Source organism: Pediculus humanus, genomic scaffold (assembly GCF_000006295.1).
Source record: "Pediculus humanus corporis 1103172108302 genomic scaffold, whole genome shotgun sequence".
NCBI classification, from domain to species: domain Eukaryota; kingdom Metazoa; phylum Arthropoda; class Insecta; order Psocodea; family Pediculidae; genus Pediculus; species Pediculus humanus.
In genome coordinates this window covers 295996-316927 of record NW_002987871.1, presented here as the reverse complement: position 1 = coordinate 316927, position 20932 = coordinate 295996, and the positions used below count along the sequence as shown (strand labels likewise).

The 20932-nt window shown below is 28.2% G+C and overlaps 1 protein-coding gene across 1 annotated transcript; it reads left to right on the top strand.

Moving 5' to 3' along the window:
* Window positions 1-1275: 1275 nt before the first annotated feature.
* Window positions 1276-15523, top strand: Phum_PHUM569610 (scavenger receptor class B member, putative; the record flags this gene model as incomplete). The annotated part of the gene is made up of 10 exons (XM_002432052.1): window positions 1276-1333; window positions 4943-5034; window positions 8097-8257; window positions 13280-13421; window positions 13634-13840; window positions 13916-14142; window positions 14564-14730; window positions 14840-14961; window positions 15039-15164; window positions 15245-15523. The coding sequence occupies 10 exons, from the start codon at window positions 1276-1278 to the stop codon at window positions 15521-15523; spliced, it is 1581 nt and encodes a 526-aa protein (XP_002432097.1).
* Window positions 15524-20932: the final 5409 nt, after the last annotated feature.

Genomic DNA, 20932 nt, shown 5'->3' with positions numbered 1-20932 from the left:
TTTTTTTTTTTTCTGTAATTGTCGAATTAATTAATATATATGGTTTTTAAATTTCTTCCTGATACGGCACTGATTAAAATTATGTCATGAAATCAATTATCTCGTTATTAACAATTTTTTTTTCTTTTTTTTTCCTTCCGCCCGTTAAGAAAACAATAGAAATTAATTTTGTAGTAAAAGTAGTAGTAGTATTTGTTAGGAAATAGGAAAAAATTAGGAAAATGAGGAAAATTATTTTTGTTTACTTCCGGTATGACGATTTATTTGTATTTGGAAAATTCCTCAGCATGCATACACACATAAACACGCAATATTTATTTACAATTAAAGTCCCGACAATTTTAAAGTAGACATTGTTGATTCAAATTAAAAAAAAAAATATTTGACAATATTATTATTATTATTATTATTATTTATTTCCGGTTTTCGTGACTCATTATTGTATTATTGTTCGTAAAAAAAAAAAAAAGAAAAAAAATTTTCCTTTTTTCCGACATTTGTTTTTGCGAGTTTTTGGTGACTTTTTCGTCTGTTGTTTTTTTTTTAATATCATCTGGATAAAAAGTTTTTTTTGTTTTCAAAAGTTGGACACGTTGATTTTCGTAAATTTGAATTTCCCTCCTTCCTCCCCCTCCCCGTCTTATTACCCCAACTCGTTCAGCATGAATGAATTCATTTTCAATATTTAATTTACCACCCCCAACATAAAAATCATCATCATTATCATCATCTTCGTAAAACGAGTTCGATACTTGAATACTTTCGAATATGCGAATAATAATAATAATAATAATAATAATAATAATAATAATAATAATAATAATAATAATAATAATAATAATAATAATAATAATAACGCCGGCGTTCTTCCATTTTTTTTTTTTTTTTGCTTTCACTCGTCATCATCAATTCGACTTTCATTGCATGAAAATCCAAGAACAAAACAAAATCATTATTATTATTATTATAAATAAAAGACGAAGAATGGATTGCCATTAGGTTGTTTCGAATTAGAATTTTTTATAATAATAATAATAATAATAATATTTCTATTTATTCCAGACCTCTAATAACAAATTGAAAAACTAATTCGATTGTTAGTTTTTTTTATTATAAAAGTGTACGCGTTAAAAAACTAAAAAACTAAATTAATTATGCCATAAAAAAGTATTACGAGTTAATTAATTAATAAAAAGTGTTTTTTTTTTTTTTTATAATTTTAATAACGTAAATAATTAGTTTTTTCCATTGACATTTTGATTAAAAAAAAGGAAAATGCAAGGGAACAAAGGAAAATTTTCAAAATTTTACAGTTCTTTTTTAAGAAAGTGGTGTAAGTATATTATATATATTTATTTTTCTAAAGATTTGTGTGTCACGATGTTTTCTTTTTTTTTTTTTTTTTTTTAATTACTCTATGATAATTTCGTAAGGCGTACGAATTGTTTTGTTGTTGTAATCGACAAGGCGGTGAGAAAGTTGAAGTGTCAAGGGAAATTTTGCAAATGGGAAAAATAAATATTATTATTATTGCTTTAAAAAAAAAAAAAAAACGTTACAACGCTCGTTTTGTTTAGTATTATTTATTATTATTATTATTATTATTATTATTATTATTATTATTATTATTATTAGTTAATTTTTGTTAATCAAACATAATAATAATGATATTGACGATATTAGTTTAAGAAGAAAAAAAAAATAAATCGTTGGGGGGGGGGTAAAAATCGTTACGAGTTTTTTACTTCCGCTTTCGATGTTTACACACTCTATGATTTTTAATTTTTCGCTACCGACTTTGCGCGCGTAAATTTAAAATTTAAATTATTATGATGTCTTAACGTAATTGCGTGTAAAGGTGATAGAGTGAGAAAGAGAGAGAGAGGGGGGGGAGGGAAGGATTTTCCAAGAATAAAATAATAATAATTATTATTATTAGTATTTTTAAAAATTAATTAATTACTCGTAAATGTGATGTGATTGATGTGATGATGGAAAAAAAGGCTTTCGAGGTACGATGACGAGGGTTTAGTAAGTAAATCAGGTTCGTCCCAGTTCGAAATTTTCGCGGAATTTTCTCCCGGTAATAAGTCACGCGTTTAAAATTCACGCCCATTCGCGACGACGATATCAAATCGATAGTCATAACAAATAAGTTGAAAAAGGTATTCCAGGTAGGCGAGGGATTCGTTTACAAGGTTTATCTTATCGAAAAAAAAAAAAAAATGGCGTAAGTGTAAAAAGTAGTGCGAATAATTGTCTCGTAGTAGGTATGATAGAAATCTATCTAGGATATGAGGATATTTTCTTATCGGAAAAGTAAATCAATGTCAAATGTGACAGTGGAGGGGGGGGCAGTCATAAAAAAAAATTTCACTCTTTGAGAACTTTGACGTGAAAATGAACCTAGACCAAAGGTTTCCGCCGCCATTTTTTTTTTTTTAACCTTAATTATTTAACGGTTAGAATCGAGGGGGGAAAAAAAAAATTGACATTCGTGACGAAAAACGACCGTTAAATATTTTTTGTGCGAGTTTAAATTTTGAATTTTTTTTTAATTTTAATTTTAATTTTCTGGGGAAATGGGGGGGGGGGGGTTAAACCGACGATTAAGGCGACCCAGACGGTGACGAATAAAATTTTTTTTTTTTTTTAACAAATGAGTTAACCAATTATAAAATGCCTGAAAGGAAATTTTTGTAAATTTTATTTTTATTTTATTTACAAACAATGCCACGTCGTCGTCGTTACCGGATATTCCGTTTAAAAAAAAATGTTGCCAACATTTCAAAAAATAAATAAATTTATTACCAAATTTATAAAATTTGGAATTTTAAAAAATTTTAATTGGATATGTTAACGAATCAAAATTTTGTTACGCCCTTAAAAATGTATTTTTTTTTATTTTCGACTCATGCAAACCTAAAAAAAAATTTATTACAGGTTTTATTATTATTATTTTTTTTGTCAGTGTTGCGACAGGTACGTGGTTCTTTCTTCTCTCTCTCTCTCTCTCTCGCTTTTATTTCGTGTAAGAAAATTTTGACGTTGACGAACTTGCAAAACTTTTGCTTCTTCTTGGATATTAATTGCACCCTTGAATTGTCAGGTATCGTATTTGCACTGAGGCGACCTATCATTTCCCTTGTTTAAAATATTTATTCAAAGATACTCGTGTACCTTGAAAGAAGGATCGTGTATATAGGTGTACCACGGACATTTTTTCTTTTTTTTTTTTTTAATAAGGTACTATCATTATTATTATTTATAAAGTCGAACCATTTAATTTTAATTACATTAATCACGGCAGGCATTACAAAGAATATGGAAAACTCGTATTAATAATTCGAGTATCGAGGCATTGCCCGGAAGTTTACTCATATTTCTAAGAAAATTCGTGACGTAATAGAGGGATTCGATAAACCTGAAATCATTATTATTATTATCATCATTTAAAATTGGATCTAATTAAAAAATTTTTTTTTCTATTCCCTAACCTTTAGGGATACTAATTAAAACGTATAAAAATTAATTTTTTTTTTGACGTCATAAAGTTGCCAACATTGAAAAATTAAAAATAAAAAAAAAATCGTAGAGTCGATATAGATTTTTTTTTTTTTTTAAATGGCGTCCGTCAGGTGAAAATTTTATTAAAGGGAAAAACGTCGTCAATGTCACTCTGTTCGAATGATTTTTCCGCAAAAGTTTTCCGCCATTTTTTTTTTTTTATATCGATTGCATTGACGATTGCAAATGATAATATTTTCATTCAGGATTACCAACGTGATATTATTCAAATTGGTTTTTGGTTGGGTTCGAATATTGATATCCGCCATTTTCTTTTTCGTTAGAAGCAAGTTTAAGATACTCGTTGAGGTAATTTTTTTATTACTATTAAAAAAATTCTCGTTTCGCGTTATTTATAAAAAAAATATTCGTTTTTAATATTCATTGAGCGTAAAACTGGCTTTTTTTTTATTCAATTTAATTTTGTACAGTTCAATGAATTCGTGTCGTTAAAAAATATGCCTGATTATCTTTTCTTTCGGTTTTGAAAAAGAGAGAGAAAGAGAAAGAGAGGGAAAGAGAAAGAGAGAGAGAGAGAGAGAGAGAAAGAGAGAGAGAAAGAGAGAAAGAGAGAAAGAGAGAGAGAGAGAGAGTGAGTGAGTGTGTGAAAGAAATGGAAAATATTTAGTAAATTACATTACAAACGTTGTAAAACGGTAAATTCAAAATTTGTTCGCGTTTTATTTTCTATTATCATTATTATTAAAATAAAGCCATCGCCGACCGCCGGGGCACCAGAATAAACTTATAGAGAAAGCGGGTTAAATTTAAAAGTTTTAAAAACACAAAATTTGTTTTTTATCTCATCGTTCGCGTATCAAAATCATTTTAAAAAACAATAATAATAATAATACAAGAGGATGTTACGTCATTTTAATAAAAAAAAAAATAGATTATTAATTAAATTTCTGGTTCGATAATATTTCGATTATCGACTTCTTCCTAGTGCCACGTCAAATTCGTCTACACGTTTAAATTCATTAGAAATTTTTATTTTATTTTTTTTTCGAAGAATAAAATTTTTCTGTGCGTTCGAATTCGATAGAAAAATATTTGGGAGCATCGTTGTTTACACGTCAATTAAAATTACTGTTCTACTGCCACGTTTTTTTTTTTTTTTAGATCGGATTGATCGAGCGCTTACTGATATTCCTTAATATCCTTAATAATTCCTTAATATTTTTTTTTTTTTTTTGAAAGTAAAAAGAAAGTGATTTCTTGCCATTTGAATGAAAAACCCTTGAAAAATATATTATTATTATTATTTTTCTAACTCGGATAATATCGATCGATAATTTTTCGATAGATCGATCGATCTATCGGATCGATATTTAAAAAAAAAAAATTAAAATTTTTTTATTTATTTTATTTTCAGGGTTCGTCTTATTAGTTTCACTGTGCCTTCTTCTCATCGGAGTTTTAATAGTCATATTCTTCGGATCTTTATTTAATTTAATATTGGATAAGGTGAGTTTATCATCATTATTATCATTATCATTATCATTATTATTATTATCATTATTATTATTTTTTCTTCCTTCGAATGCGTCATCACACGCGTATATTTGTTCGGCTCATTAAGTGTTGGAGAATACTAAAAATGTTTGTTTATTAATTTTTTTTTTTTTTTCCGCGAAAACAGCGAGTTTAATACCTGAATCAGGTACTCACTCTTTCGCTGGAGAGTGAGAAAGAGAGAGAGAGAGAGAAAAGGTGTAATATTTACGCAAAAGATTATAACGAAAAAAAAAAAACTTTTTTTATTGGCTTTTTTTATTTATTTGCGGGGTTAAAGTTTAAGGTACGGAGGCTGGGACATTTTAAAAAAAAAAAAAAAAATCTCACTACTCGTTGAGATTTCATCATAAAAAAAAAAAAAAATTTATAATTTTTATTTATTAATAACTAAATAATAATAATAATAATAAAAACGACAGAGACGAAATTCAGGTCTGATCGAATCGAATAAAAACTTTTTGTTTAAATAATTATTTTTGTGCGGTTTGAAAATGGAGAAAAAACGGTTGAATATTTATTTAAACAATTATTACTGCCACGACTTTTGTGTATATAAATAATAATAATAATAATAATAAATTTGACACAGTTTAAAATTGGGTAATTTTATTATATTCATGTTGGCAGTGCCAAAAGTTACGAACGATCTCGGTTGAAAAATTTATAAATGTCGTGTCGTGTCGTAAAAAAAAAAAATTTTTTTTAAATATATTTAAAATACTAGAGTAAACCGTTTTAGGTTATTATTATTATTATTATTACTATTCAGGTACGGGTAACGTTAAAATTTTCGTTATTTATTAAATAAATAAATAAATGCACGACGGTGGCGACGATGGCGGTGGAAATTTGAAATTTTCTTTTAAAAAAAAATAATGTGCCATTTATTATTATTATTATTATTATTATTATTATTAATATTATTATTATTATTATTATTATTATTATTATTTGAAATTTTATTTTAGTATATGCGGGTAAACGGATAATTTAAAAAAAGATATAATAATAATAATTTTGAACTTTAAACTCGGTTCGCGTTTTTTAAATGAAAGATTTCATTAAAAAATATTCTAGTTTGCTTCTTTCTTAAAAATTTCACGTTCTACTATTTCGATTTAAATCTTAATAGTTAAAATGACGAGTTGATTTCGTTGTGTTGGTAACACTGTTTTTAGAAATTTAAATTTAAATTTTACCGCGCAATCGATATCTAAATTTAATTTTTTTTTTTTCCCCCTAAATTTCAACATTTAATTGAATCCGATTTGGTTTTTCTTTTTCAATCAGTTAAGATCATTTTAATTACAAGATATTATCATTATTATTATCATTATTATCATTATCATTATTGTTAAATTTTTCTTAGTGACGTCATCGGTAATTTTATTTAAAATAATCTCGTAATTCGAAAGTTAATAAAAAAAAAATGTCTCCATACTCACGTTGGGCGTAAAAAAAAAAAAAAAAAAAAAATTCTTTACGTAATTAAAATTAATAATAATAATAATAATAATAATAATAATAGTGACGACACGATATCGTAACGATGAATATAATAATAATAATAATAATAAATATCGAATCGAATCGAATCGAATCGTAGAAAATTTGTTATTATCGATTTTTTTTTTTTTTTTACAACATGAAAACATTCGTCCTTGTTTGTTTGTCTTTTCTCTCTCTCTCTCTCTCTCTCTCTCTCTCTTCCAAAATGAAAATTCGTTTATTATTTTTGATTAACGACCTTTAAAATAATAATATTTTATTTGAATACAAAATACAAAAAGTCATTAATAAACAAACAAACAACAAACGAAACAAACAAAACAAATTTATATATTGTTAATTATTACGTTACGACTACAAACAGATTTTTCGTTTGTTTTCTTATTTAAAAAAAAAAAATTGTTGGATTAATAAATATGGCGGAGCCGCGCCTTTAGAAACAAATTAAGTTTGTTGTTTGTTGGACGATAACGAAAAAAACAATCGAACAATCGGTTGTTATTAGGCGGGGCACTTTTAATTATTTTTTTTTTTACATGATAATTAAGATGGCGTCCACGAAAAAAAATTAATTGGGAATTATAATGGTATAGTAGTCAAATTTGTTTGTTGTTTGTTTGTTTGTCGTTCAACCCCTGAAAATAAAATTAAAAATTAATTACGAGTGTGAAAAATTTCTGTTTGTTAAGAGGGACGTTGGGGGGGGGGGAAGGAAACCTTGACACACATGCTAGAGTCCATTTAGTGAAATCGTTTAATTAAACATCGGGAACGTTGGAAAGAAAATTTGGAATAATTTGTTTGTTTGTTTGTTTGCTTTTTTCATTTCGTGTCGACCTTCGAATTGAATTTTTTACACGCAAGGCGGGGGGGGAGGGGACGATTTACCTTCTTAAAAGGTACGAAAGGATATTTTAAAAAGAAGGTATCGATTCATCCTTGACGAATGAAAAGTAAAACGTATGAAATTCTCATACGAGTAACGAAAGATAATTTAATATATATATAAAATAATGATGATGATGATAATGATAATGATAAGAAAAAAGAGTCATATCACTCAGTCAGGTGATTCGTCGTCGTCAGGTATCAACCGTATCAACGTAATAATTTTAAGGTTTAGCAATTATTTTTATAAAAAAAATGCAATTACGTTAAATGGAATGCACTTAAAGAAGAGAAATTTTATATCGTATATAAAAAAAAAAAAAAAAAACTGTAAATCAGCTTTCACTTGAATTATTTCAACAACAACAAACAACAAACAACAACCGTCACAAAGTACGAATTATTATTATTATTATTATTATCGAAGAAAATTCTTTTTAAAAATAAAATTAAATACGATATTATTAAACGTTTTAATTATCGATTGATCATTCCATTTTCGCGTGTATATTTTTATCGGGGAGAAAGAGGGGAAGAGGGGAGGGAAAGGGAGGGTAGGGGAAATGATAATAATAATAATAATAATTAACGATTTCACATGTTTTTAATTTCAGGAAATAGCATTAAGAAATGGATCCGTGACGTTTAAATGGTGGAAACTTCCACCGGTTAATCCAATGATAAAAGTTTACATTTACAATGTAACGAACGCGGATGCATTTTTAAACAATGGAGAGAAACCAATGTTGGACGAATTGGGACCTTTTACGTATTTGTAAGTTTATTATTATTATTATTATTATTTGGATGCTTGCTTGCTTTTATTATTTACGATGAAAGTGGAAGGAGAAGAAGAAGAAGAACTCGATTCGAAATTGATACGTCGGTTTTTTCTTTTTGCTTGTCGTTGTCTGCTTCCACGATCGAAACGAAAAAACTTTTTATCCTTATTAAGTTTCGTAATAGAATTTAAAACTCGCCATTTTTGGTTATGAATTGCCCGTTTTTTCACCGCCCTCTCGATAACGTTATCGAATGATACTTGTCGTGGTACCCGAGTCGAAGATAGTTTCATGTATTTTAAGGTACGAAATGCGTGAATGTCGAAATGATACGAAACGAAAGAATACGTCTCAGTATATTAGTCCTCCATTTTTATTATGATACCTGCTTGCTACCTACTAATTGATACCCATAAAAATTATATTAAAAAAAAAAAGAAAAAATGACGAAATTAACTTTCTTTGTTCGATAAATGTTTGAATTAATCAATTACCCGCGTACCCGTGTATTATTATTATTATTATTATTATTATTATTATTATTATTATTTGCAAATCCAACCTGAGCGTAATTAATCGTTTGAAACATTAATAATAATAATGATGATTACAATTATTTAAAGTCCAAAAGTTAAATTTCCAGTCATTTTTTTTACGAACATATTACTTTATTCAGGTATACTTTTGACGTCTCTCTCTCTCTCTCTCTCTCTCTCTCACGTACCTTATATTTTTTCGTCAATGTACGACGGATTAGGTACGATTTTGGATCTTATCCATTTATTTATTATTTCGTTTACGAGGATTAATACTTGAAAACCTAATTATTTAAACGAAAAAAATGGTGGAATCATCTTTAACCTTAAAAACTATTTAGGTTCGTGAAAAATGGCCGAGAGGTCATAGAGGAATTACGTAACACCTCGATGGATTTTATTCCAATGTCATAAACGCTCATAATAATAATAATAATAATAAGACTCGAAAGAAAGAATGATGATGTAATAACAAACGTGATGTCCGAACAATCATTGTTGAGCCGTTTGTTGTTTGTTGTTGTTGTTTCCTCACTTGGACGCAACCTGGTTGTCATCGCGAAATTCGTTACGTAAAAATTTTTTTTGCCGATGGCATTCGGTCACGTTAACGCCGTTCACCTCGTTTTTCTTTTCATTTTTTTTTAATGATGGAAAAAGGATGAAAATTTTTCAACGATTCCCCCCCCCCCAAAATTTTGATTTTTTTAAAGTAAAAATTTTAACTCGTTATGTAAAACATGTCGCCTATTTTTAAAACGAAAGTTTTCCTCTCTAATATTTTAAGTTAAGGTCGTCGGTCACTTTTTTTTTTTTTTTGACAGGAAGACGATGGTGAATGTTTAAAAAAAAAACTCGCGGCCATTTTTATTAATTCCAACAGATTAATTAATTTTCTTTTTTTTTTTTAATTGAGGGTATCGTTAAATTTCGAGACGGAAAAGTCACGCGATCGATACTTATTACGTAATAAATAACATTGTTATAAACCGTTTGGGGAGGTGGGGGGGGTAATAATAATAAATCCTGACGGTTAAAATGGCGTCGAGACGATATTTTTACGTTTGTCAAAACGATTCGTAAATTGTATTCTTTTAATATACAATAAAATCACAACGGTCGAAAGTCAAGGATTTTTCACTCCTGGAATATTCCAGACTGGATTTCAAACTGGAAAATTTTTTATTTATTTATATAAAGACGTAAATAAAATGCAAAAATTGCTTTTTTCCTGCGAAATAAATGACGTTTATTTATTTATATTTCGTTTCCAACCGCGATCGAATTAATAATAATAATAATAATAATAATGGTAGAAATTAACTAAACGGTAGCAAAAAAATAAAATGGCGAAAAATTAGTCGACCGTTGATATTAAACAATTAAAATTAATAATTTTCGTATTGAAAACCGCGGGCAATCGAGCCTAACACCCTGTCTAATTCCACGACTTTTTTTTTTAACGGTTAATTCGCGATTTGAGTAACGAAGTTGTTGTTTGCGCGCCTTTTTTCGTTTTTTAAACGCGGACGTTGAATAACGTAAATACTGGAAAAACTTACGTAATCAACAATGGCGACGGTTATGATAATGATGATGATGATGTTGATTGTGTGTTTTTTTTTCTCTTCTTAATTGCTTTTGATCGGAAGACGTTGTGGTTGTTGTTGTTGTTGTCGTCGTGTTGTTTTTACCCTTTACTCGAACAAGAAAAAAATTTATTTTGCCAAGAAAAATTTTCCGATGGCAAAATTACGTAATCATACGTTTTATATGACGAATCATTATTATTATTATTTTTATTAATAATAAAAAGCGATAATAAATCGATATTCGTAACCAAAAGATTTACTAATAACGGCGTTTAATCTTTAATATTATTAAATAATAATAATAATAATAATGATATTAAAATAACGCCATAAATTAACCTACATATTAATAAACGCATTTTCACCCTTTTTAGGAAATCAGGTACAGCTAGTTTTCGAAACCTTTTGAAAAATTTTTTATGGCGTGAATCATTTTTTTCCAAGATTGATAGAAAGAGAGAGAGAGAGAGAGAGAGAGGGGGGGGAGAGCTTTTTAATTGATGGAGAGGACATTGCGTTGCTTAATTTTTTTTTTTGTTGATAAGAAATTACGTAATGAAATTATCAATTAATTCGCGCGTGCGCATTTGTTACTTAATAATCTTATTGATGGAAGCAAAAACCTGACCGATAGCAAAACTGTATCAGGTATAATCAAATAATTAATTTTTTCGTAATTGTGTTGAAGGGAGAGAGAGAGAGAGAGAGAGAGAGAGAGAGAGAGAGAGAGGAAATTTAAAAATAAAAATCTTGTGACGAATTTAAAAAAAAAAAAAAACTTTGTGTCGAAACAAGTGACTCGGAGGAGGGAACTGGGGGCGGAACTAGGGGGAAAGGTGGGCAAGAGGGAAAGTGGGCGAGGGAAAAGGGGGGCAAGAGGAAAAGTGGGCGAGGGGAAAGGGGTAGGAAATAATACATTAAAATCAAATTTTTCAAATCTATGGATCAGGTGAAAAAGTTTTCAAAGTTTTCCTTTCTCTTTCTCTCTTTCTCTCTCTGTCTTTCTCTCTTTCTCTCTTTCTTTTTCTCTTACTCTCTCTCTCTCTCTCTCTCTCTCTCATTTGAGTTATTTCAGTCGAATAATATAAAAAAAAAAAACCTTTTGAAATTGAAAAAAAGTGAAAGTGAGGATTTTTTTTTTTTTTTTTTTAAAAAGAACGTTAATGACCTTCCCTGGATTTTAAAATCCCGTCGTGAATTTCATTATGGCGCCATTTTTTTTTTTTTTTTTCACATGACATCTTCTTCCTTTTCTTTTCTTTTTATTATTATTATTATTATTATTCCCGTTTGTTCGAATAGATTGTTGCGTGATTGTTTTATTGTTTATTGCCCCTTGTGTATCGTAATAAAAAAAAAAAAAAATGAAAATTTTTCATTATTGTTACGTAAGGATAAATAATTAAAAAATTTAAATAATTAATTTTATTCGATTAAAAAAAAAAAAAAAAGGGCGGCTGCCATTTTCATTTAAAATATTAATATTCATATTTTGGAAAACAGAAAAAAAAAAAAACGAAAACGAAAATCACCGGGGGGTAATTGATTGATTGAAAAATAGTAATAATTTTTTTTTCCCGCCATTTCTCTCTCTCTCTCTCCCTCTCTAGTTTTCTCTCTCGTTAAGAAAAATCCAAAAAGTTTTTTTTTATTATTTTCTTGCTTCACGTTTTTTTTTTTTTTTCTCGTCAAACTTTAAAAAAAAAGAATTACGAAATTTTTTTTTTTTTTTTTTAAATTTCGTAGTTTTTGTAATAAAAAAGAAAAAACGTTACGGAAAATGTCATAGCATATAAATACCACCGCCTTGTAAAAATAAAATTATTTACAATTTATTCGAGTTGTTAATCGATCGTTTTCTCTATGAAAATCTCGCTCGCCGCTGATCTGATTTTATTTAATAAAAATAATAATAATAATAATAATAATAAACCATTAACGGATTTAAAATCGTTTAAAATAATTTGTTTTTTATTCGTCCTCGTTTTTTATGTTTTTTTACTCTATGGTTTTTTCGAGTAATTATAAGTAACGTTTTATTACGTTCAATCAAAGTCTCAATTTATTTTATCCATTTTGAAATTAATTCTCTCTCTCTCTCTCTCTCTCTCTCTCTCTCTCTCTCTCTCTCTCTCTCTCTCTCTCTCTCTCTCTCTATCTCTCTTTCTCCTTTTACAGTTTTATGAGTAAAAAAAAAAAAACCGTCAGTCATGATGTTCGTTCGTTTGTTTTCATTTTTTATTTTCCAGTATTTTAATAACAAGAAGTTTGTCCAGATAGTTATGTAATTACAATAACAAAAAAAAAAAAAAAGAAAAAAACGCTTTCACTTTACGTATTTAGTTATATATACCTCTTTAATAAAATAAATTTTTTTTCTATTTATTTATTTAACGTATGAAATCGATTAATTTAAAAAAAAAAAAAACGTGTCAGCAGATGATTCGTGTCAGCTGTATTGATTTTTGTATTTTTGCGACAAGTTTAAAATTAATTCGATGAAAGTTGATGTAATTAATCAATTTTATTCGTTATTTTCACTTTTTTTTTTTTTTTTTAATTTGCCAACTTTTAAAATTTTCGTGGAAGAAGAAGAAGAAGAAGAAGAAGAATTCATATATTTTATTGACACGTTATTTTTTGGTTGAAATTATGGTTTTTTTTTAATTAATTTTCTATTCGAAAAGTATTTATAAATAGGTAATTGGAATAAGGCACACACCTACTAGGGTGAAAGTTAACGTGTCAATAGATTTCCTCGTTGTTGCCAAATGAGTGGAAGATTTTTTTTGGCAAATGTCGCGAGAGCAGCGTGAAAAAAGTAGAACTCTCGACGAAAATAAAATAAAAATGATTGATTTTTATCTTCATTTTTTTTTTGTTTCAGGCAAACGTGGGAAAAAGTTAACGTTAAATTTAATTCTAACGGTACGATAAGTTACCAATTGAAAAAAGTTTTTATATTCGATCCGGAAAATTCTGTCGGTTCGGAAGATGACATGGTCGTTATACCAAATATTCCCATGCTCGTAAGTGTAAAAATTTTATTTGAAAAAAAAAAAAAAAATGGCGGATTTTGATTTAATAATACTTCAAATGAAACCTTCCTTCCTTCCTTCTTGTTCACCTTGAAAACAATATTATGTTTTATGTTTGTTTTTGATTGCAAAGGTTGGAAGTGAGAAGAAGAAGAAGAAGTTCAACAACCGATTTAAATTTTTATTTTGTGTATCACTTACAGAGCGCAACATCTCAGAGTAAACACGCGGCGAGATTTTTGCGGTTGGCAATGGCATCAATTATGGACATACTTAAAATCAAACCGTTTGTTGAAGTATCCGTTGGACAATTGCTTTGGGGATACGAGGATCCCTTGTTAAAGCTTGCCAAAGACGTTGTTCCGAAAGAACAAAAATTACCCTACGAAGAATTCGGTTTAATGTATGGCGTAAGTGTGCTATTGATAATTTACGTGGATTAAATCGAACGTACGACAGAAACTCATAATTTTTTTATTTTATAGAAAAATGGAACTGCGAAAGACATAATAACCGTTTTCAGCGGTGCCGGAGATATAACAAGACTGAATTTGATAGAAAGATTTAACGGTTTTACTCATTTGCCACATTGGAAAACGGAAGCGTGTAATCGATTGAACGGTTCCGACGGTTCTCTGTTTCCGCCTCACATAACCATGAACACGACTTTACACGTTTACGAAAAGGATTTGTGTCGTTTGCTACCATTAATGTAAGTTTTTGACATCATCCCCCTTCATTCAATCCGAAAAAAAAAAGAAAAAACTGTTGAGTCAATCAACAACAAAGAAGATGAAGGAAATCTCAATAAGTAAACAGTTACTCGACCAAAAATAAGTAGCAGAAGATAAAAATAAATGAAAAACTGACACCTATCGGATATATTTATAATTAATATTTTCGTACCTTAATGCTCTCGAGGGCATGAGGGAATTTTCACTTTTACAATTTTTTGAAAAAGTGGGTGCGGAGTAGCGGTAGTTATAATTTTATATTGCATAATTCAATGTATACACAAATCATTTATTCGTGTCACTAGAAAACAAGGTCAAATGTGTGGTGGTGGTGGTGACACGTTTCGCAGTCCAAAATCCGTTTGTGATTTTAAAACGATTGGGATTTTTTTTTTTCAGATTCGAAAAAGAAGTTGAAACGAGCGGAGGAGTTCCAGGATACAGATTCACTCCACCGCCTGATGCATTTGCATCCAGAGAAAAAAATCCAGAAAATGATTGTTATTGTCCTGCGGGACCACCATGCGCTCCTCACGGTTTATTTAACGTTTCCCTTTGTCAATACGGTAAGACTCATTATTCAAAATATTTTTTTTTTTTTTTTTTTTTTTTTAAATTTTGTAACGGAAAATGATTGTTTTTTTCTCCCCTCCCCTCCCACCTCCCCCCTCACAGATTCTCCCATTCTCGTGTCTTTCCCACATTTTTACATGGCGGATCCAAAATTGAGAGAAGCCGTCGAAGGTATAAGTCCACCAGAACCGGAAAAACATCAATTATACATAGACGTTCAACCGGTGAGTATCCCTATCCCGTAAATAAAATGTCTTCTGCTAGATTTAAATTATTTTTAACGGTTTTTTATGATTTTTAGGTTATGGGCGTGGCATTAAGAGCGAGAGCTAGAATTCAAATCAATTTGGCCGTAAGTCAAGTTGTAGACATTAAACAAGTCGCCACGTTTCCAGATATTGTTTTCCCAATAATGTGGTTCGAAGATGTGAGTTTTATCTCTTTCTCTCTCACCGGAAATGAATCTTTACGGTTTCCGGTTTGATAATTTTTAATTATATTTTATAGGGTATCGACGAATTGCCAAAAGAAGTGACGGATTTATTGAGTCTTGCGACGAAAGCTCCACCGATGGCAAAATCGGCCATAAGTTATACATTATTCGTTATCGGAGCCATTCTTTTCATATTAAGTTTAACATGCATAATAAGATCGAGTTCGAGACAAGAAAGTCTCAATTTGGAAGGTACGAGTCATTACGTGAAACCTGAAAAAACGAAAAATGGTCACTCGAACGGTATAAATCCAGCATTTGAAAGTTCAAACATGAATATAAATTCAACTTAGTCTTGGTCTTTTTTTTCCGGAATAATAAAATATATTTTACATAATAATTAATAAGAAATATGGAGACATGATAGTTTCGCGTTCGTTTTTAATTTTTTTTTTTTTTTTAATTTTTCTTCTTCTTGTTGTTGTGAATGCGATAAACAAACATTTTTTTTTTTTTTTTTTTTTTTTTTTTACAAAGTTGGTAGGAAAAAAATAATTCTCGTACCCCAAATGAATGAGTGTGAGAGAGAGAGAGAGAGAGAGATGATGATATTGTGCCTTTATTACTACATAATTGTTTAAATTTACCAAAAAAAAAAAAAAAAAACGAAAAAAAAACGATAAAGAGGGGCCTTAAAAACTTACTTGAAAACTTTTTTTTTTTTAAATTAAATATTTTTTTAAGCAATATGTATATGTAATAAAAAAAAATAAATATACTCGATAAATAATAGATGATTCGTTCATTATTACAATATTGTTAATAATAATAATAATAATAATAAATTTTTAATAAAAGAAAATTCTTATAAAAAAAAAAAAAAACTTCGGCATAACGTATTCCGCGCGGAATTCAATTTTTAAAAAAAAAACCGTTAAATTAAAAAAAATTAGTTTCAATATTATCCGATAGGCGGCTCTGTTTTTGTGCGCGTTTTCAAAATGGCGTCGCGTATCAAACAGGTGTTTTTTTTTTATTCGTTTGAAAAATATGAAAAAAGTTATTAATAATTATTTATAAAAATCAAATGAATTAATTAATTAATTATTTATGTTAATTTTTATTTATAAATGTGTCAAATGTTTATTTTAATTCGTTTTAAATTAAAAACAGGATTACGACAAAAAGAAAAATGCTTGAAAAATTTCGTTTTTTTTGTCAAGTCTCTTGGAAAAATGTGTGAGTTTTAATTAATTATTATTATTATTACTATTACTTTTTTTCTAATTTAAGTATTCAATTTATTTTATGTTATGTTTGTTAATGACAACTTGTTTTTCTTTCTTTCTATAAAACTTTTCAAAAAAAAGTTAGAAGAATACATTGTAATTTATATATATATATTAATAGTATGTGATAAGTTTTTTTGTCAAATGCATGAATGAATAAAGATGATGAAAGGAAAAGGCTGAGAAAATTTATATATATATGCGTAATTTAAATAATTCGAGGGGGAAAAGTACATTTATTCTAAACTTATTCTATAAAAATAAATTTTCAAATTAAATAACAAATTTTCAATTGAAAAAAAAACTATCTGTCTGTCTGTCTGTGGGTTACATCCACCATAACATTCCATATAAAATTTATTATTATTATTATTTATTATTATTATTATTATTATAATTTATAAATACGTATATATGTATGTATATATATGTAGTTGTATTGTAACACATTCATTTGACAATCATTTATTTTTTTAAACAAATCATTCCAAATTATTATTATTATTATTATTATTATTATTATTATTATTATTTATAATAAGAAATTTCATTAATAAATTTCAAATAACATAAAAAAATTTAAAAAATTGAAAAAATGATGGTTTTTTTTTTTTATAAAAGAAAACTATTTATTGATAAATTTAATTTTTTTTTAAAGGGAAAAATTCAAGTCTTCCAATAAAAAAGCCATCTTTTCCCTTTTTGCTCAATTTCTTTTAACAATCAATCAATAATATACATTATAAAATATTGATTTATAATAATAATAATAATAAGATATTATGATATTTTTTAAATACTGTGATTGATTGGTTTTTTTTTTTTTTTGTAATTTTGTGTTGTTAAAACAGATCAAATAATAAAAGAAATTTTTTCGATCTGATTATTATTATTATCATTATCATTATTATATTATATGTTTTCATTAAATTGATTATTTTTAATAAATTAATAAATAGATTTTTAGTTTATTATGTAGCTTTAAGTGTTCATTTACATACATATTATGTAAAATGTTTTAGTTAATGCCTTAATGATGGAGTGTTTGTTACAAAATCATCCTGTTGAGTTTGTTGTGTTATACATGCAGACACATCAGCACACAAACACACACACACACACATCAGCACACACACCAGCAAACCCTACACATCCACACACACACCATCACACCCCTACACACACACACACTTTCTCTCACACACACACTAACACCCTCCCAGACACCCACCCACCCTCTCACACACACACATACTCTCTCAGACACACACGCACACGCACGCACACCCTTACACACCCCACACACACACACCCCCTCCCAGACACACCCACCCACTCACTCACACACCCTCCCAGACACCCACCCACAGCAGCACACCCCCTCCCAGGCACACACACACCATCACACCCCTACACGCATACACCCTCACATACACACACCCCCATACACAATTATTTTTAATTTTTCAAATCAGTTCACAATTCAGTTAACATTACAAAACAATTTTTTTTGTGTTTGTTTGTAGTAACAAACAGGAAATTGTCTTTTAAAATCGATTTCATCAATAATTTTTGCATTACATTATAGGTTTAAACAAACGTTAGGTTTGTTAAATTAGGTTTATTCTTATTGTAAAAAATTTTTAAGGTATATTATGATGACTTAATGATAATTAATTACAAGTTAAACAAACTTATATGCATAACGTTACAAAAATGACGTCAAAATTATTAAAAAAGTTTTTTAATAATTCATATAGGAGTGTATTTCTATGAAGTTAATTTAAGTCAATGAAAATATCATTTGTGTGCGCGTGTGCGTGCGTGCGTGCGTGCGTGTGTGTGTGTGTGTGTGTGTCATAAGTCATGTAATAACAAAATATTGTGAAATTTAAGTAACGAAAATTCAGTTAAAGGCTAAAGATGACTAAAGGTAAATTCAAGGTTTAGTTTAGTTATGCTCGAGGATATGTTTTCTAAAAACAAATGATAAACGATTATGCCTAAAGGGTAATAATAATAATTATTATTATTAAAAATGGATGATTTTTTCTCTTAATAAGTTTCTCTTTTAATTAATTAATTAATTAATAAAAACTCAACGAAAAAAAAATAGAGAAAATAAAATAAATTTATTCATATCGTGTTTAAAAGGTTTCGTTTATCGTAAAGGAAATTGATATATCTTCCATCTTTTTTTAACGGATATCGAAGACATATTTTATTCGTCTGCACGCATTTTAATCGAAATCTGTTTCCGGTTTTTCTCTTCTAAAATTCATTCACGCGAAATTCATAAAAAAAATTTTTTTTTTTTTTTTTTTTTTTTTGTTTTGATTAATTGATTTTTTTTTATTGGAAATTTATTTAAAATTTTTTTATTACCTAACCGGAAACTCATCCGAAATAAATCAATTTAAATATTTTACTCGTTTATTATTATTATTATTATTATTATTATCATTTTCGTACGCGATGAGTTTCATGTACTCGTCGAATAGTTAGTTATTTAATATTTATTCCAGGTTTTCTTTCTTTAAGAATAAATTTTCGAATATGAATGATACTTTTTTATAAATAATTATTATTATTATTATTACTATAAGAACGAAAAAAATTATACCCGAAAAAAAAAAAAACTATGTAACGTTCAGGGACGTAACTAGTATTAATATATTAAAAAACCCTTAACACGTATATTTAAATTATGAATGATGTCAAGTTTAACAACGTTAATGGGTTATCATTATTATTATCATTATCATTATCATTATTAAAAAGGGTTAAAAATTCGAATGACTTGCAAAATGTATTTTTTTTGTTTTTTTTGCATTATCATTATTATCGCGTGTGGTGATGGTAGTAGTGGCGGTGGTGGTGGTGATGGTGGCAGTCATTTTACATGACGATTTACGCATTTTTTTTTTTCTTATTCGGTTACGTTAATTAATTCCGTTAACCCCCCCTCCGCCCCCCAGCCCACGCCCCCACGCAATATCTCACACGTGTAAAAAAAAAAAAAATGGAAAGGGAAATGAAATTTATAATCGATGATAAATATTTATTAGGGTCACACATTTTTTTGCTGTCGAAAAATTTTCGTGTTTTTTTGTCGCGACATGGTAATTAGTAACCGGAAACGTGACATTATTATTCGAACGATTTGATTTCCGGGTGTTATTGTTTCACACCCCATCGGAAAAAAAAAACTAATTAATTTTAACTCTCACTCTCTCTCTCACTCTCTCTCTCTCTCTCTCTCTTTCTCTCTCTCTCACTCTCTCTGTCTCTCGCTTTCTCTCTCTCTCTCTCTCTCTCTCTCTCTCTTTCTCTCTCTCTCACCGTAATTGTGACAGTCCCAAAAAGATGTGTGTGCACAATAAGAAGGTCAAATCACACATCCAAGGAAGAAGGCTTTGAATAGAAAGAAAAAAAATTATTTTTAATTACTCACTCAAATTGATTATATAAATAACTCTATGATTTATGAATAAGAAATATTTCCATAGAGTATATATTAATTTTTCCATAGAGTTACAATGTCATTTTTTTTTTTTAATTAATGAGTTAACAAACAAACAAACAAACAAACAAACAAATGTTTGCTCTTAATGAGATTTGACAACGGATCAAATATTTTTTTTTATTTTTTTTTATTTCCTGTTTTACAAAACCTTAGCAGACGTTTTTAACGTTTTCCCTTTTTTACTCTATGCTTTCCTCCTCCATCTTAAATTTTTCAAGGGTGATTATTTTTTAGGTCATTCAACTCTCGTTTTCTTTATCTTCCAGGATATTCCAGAGGCGTAAGATAATTTTAATGCTATGACGCACGTGACGTACGATCCTATTAATAATTTAAATTTTTTGTTCGTTTCGAGAAAGTTTTATTAATTATTATTATCGATTTATTCGGTATACCATTGATTTTTTTTAATCATCATTGCAAAAACTGGAAATTTTCCTTTGAAATTAAAAAAAAAACATGAGTGAAATTTATTTATTTAAAATTAGATCGTTATAATTTTTTTTACTGGTTTTTAAATGACCTGGTATGAAGAAAATGCTTAAAGCACTACTTTCGCCGTTCTTAACCCAGAAAATAAATAAAAATTTTCATTTTTTTTTTATTATTATTTTCGCAATAAACGTGAGAAATTCCAAAAAATAACTGGAGAAAAAATAAAATTTTTTTTTTAAATTTGAAATTTACATTCGACAAGTTGGACAACATAAAAAAAAAAAAAAAAATTCGTTGTTAAATTTCTTTTTGTAATTATTAACGTTTAATTAATAATTCTATCGTTCTATATTAAAATAATGATAATTTTTACAAAACATGTTCACGAAAGAGGAGGGGGGAGGGGAGGGTTGGAAGGGAAAATTTCGTTAACAAATTGATTAATGCAACGTATGGAAAGGAGTCGTTTTTCTCCATGTGCAACAAACGAGACCTCATTTCGTGCGAGTAAT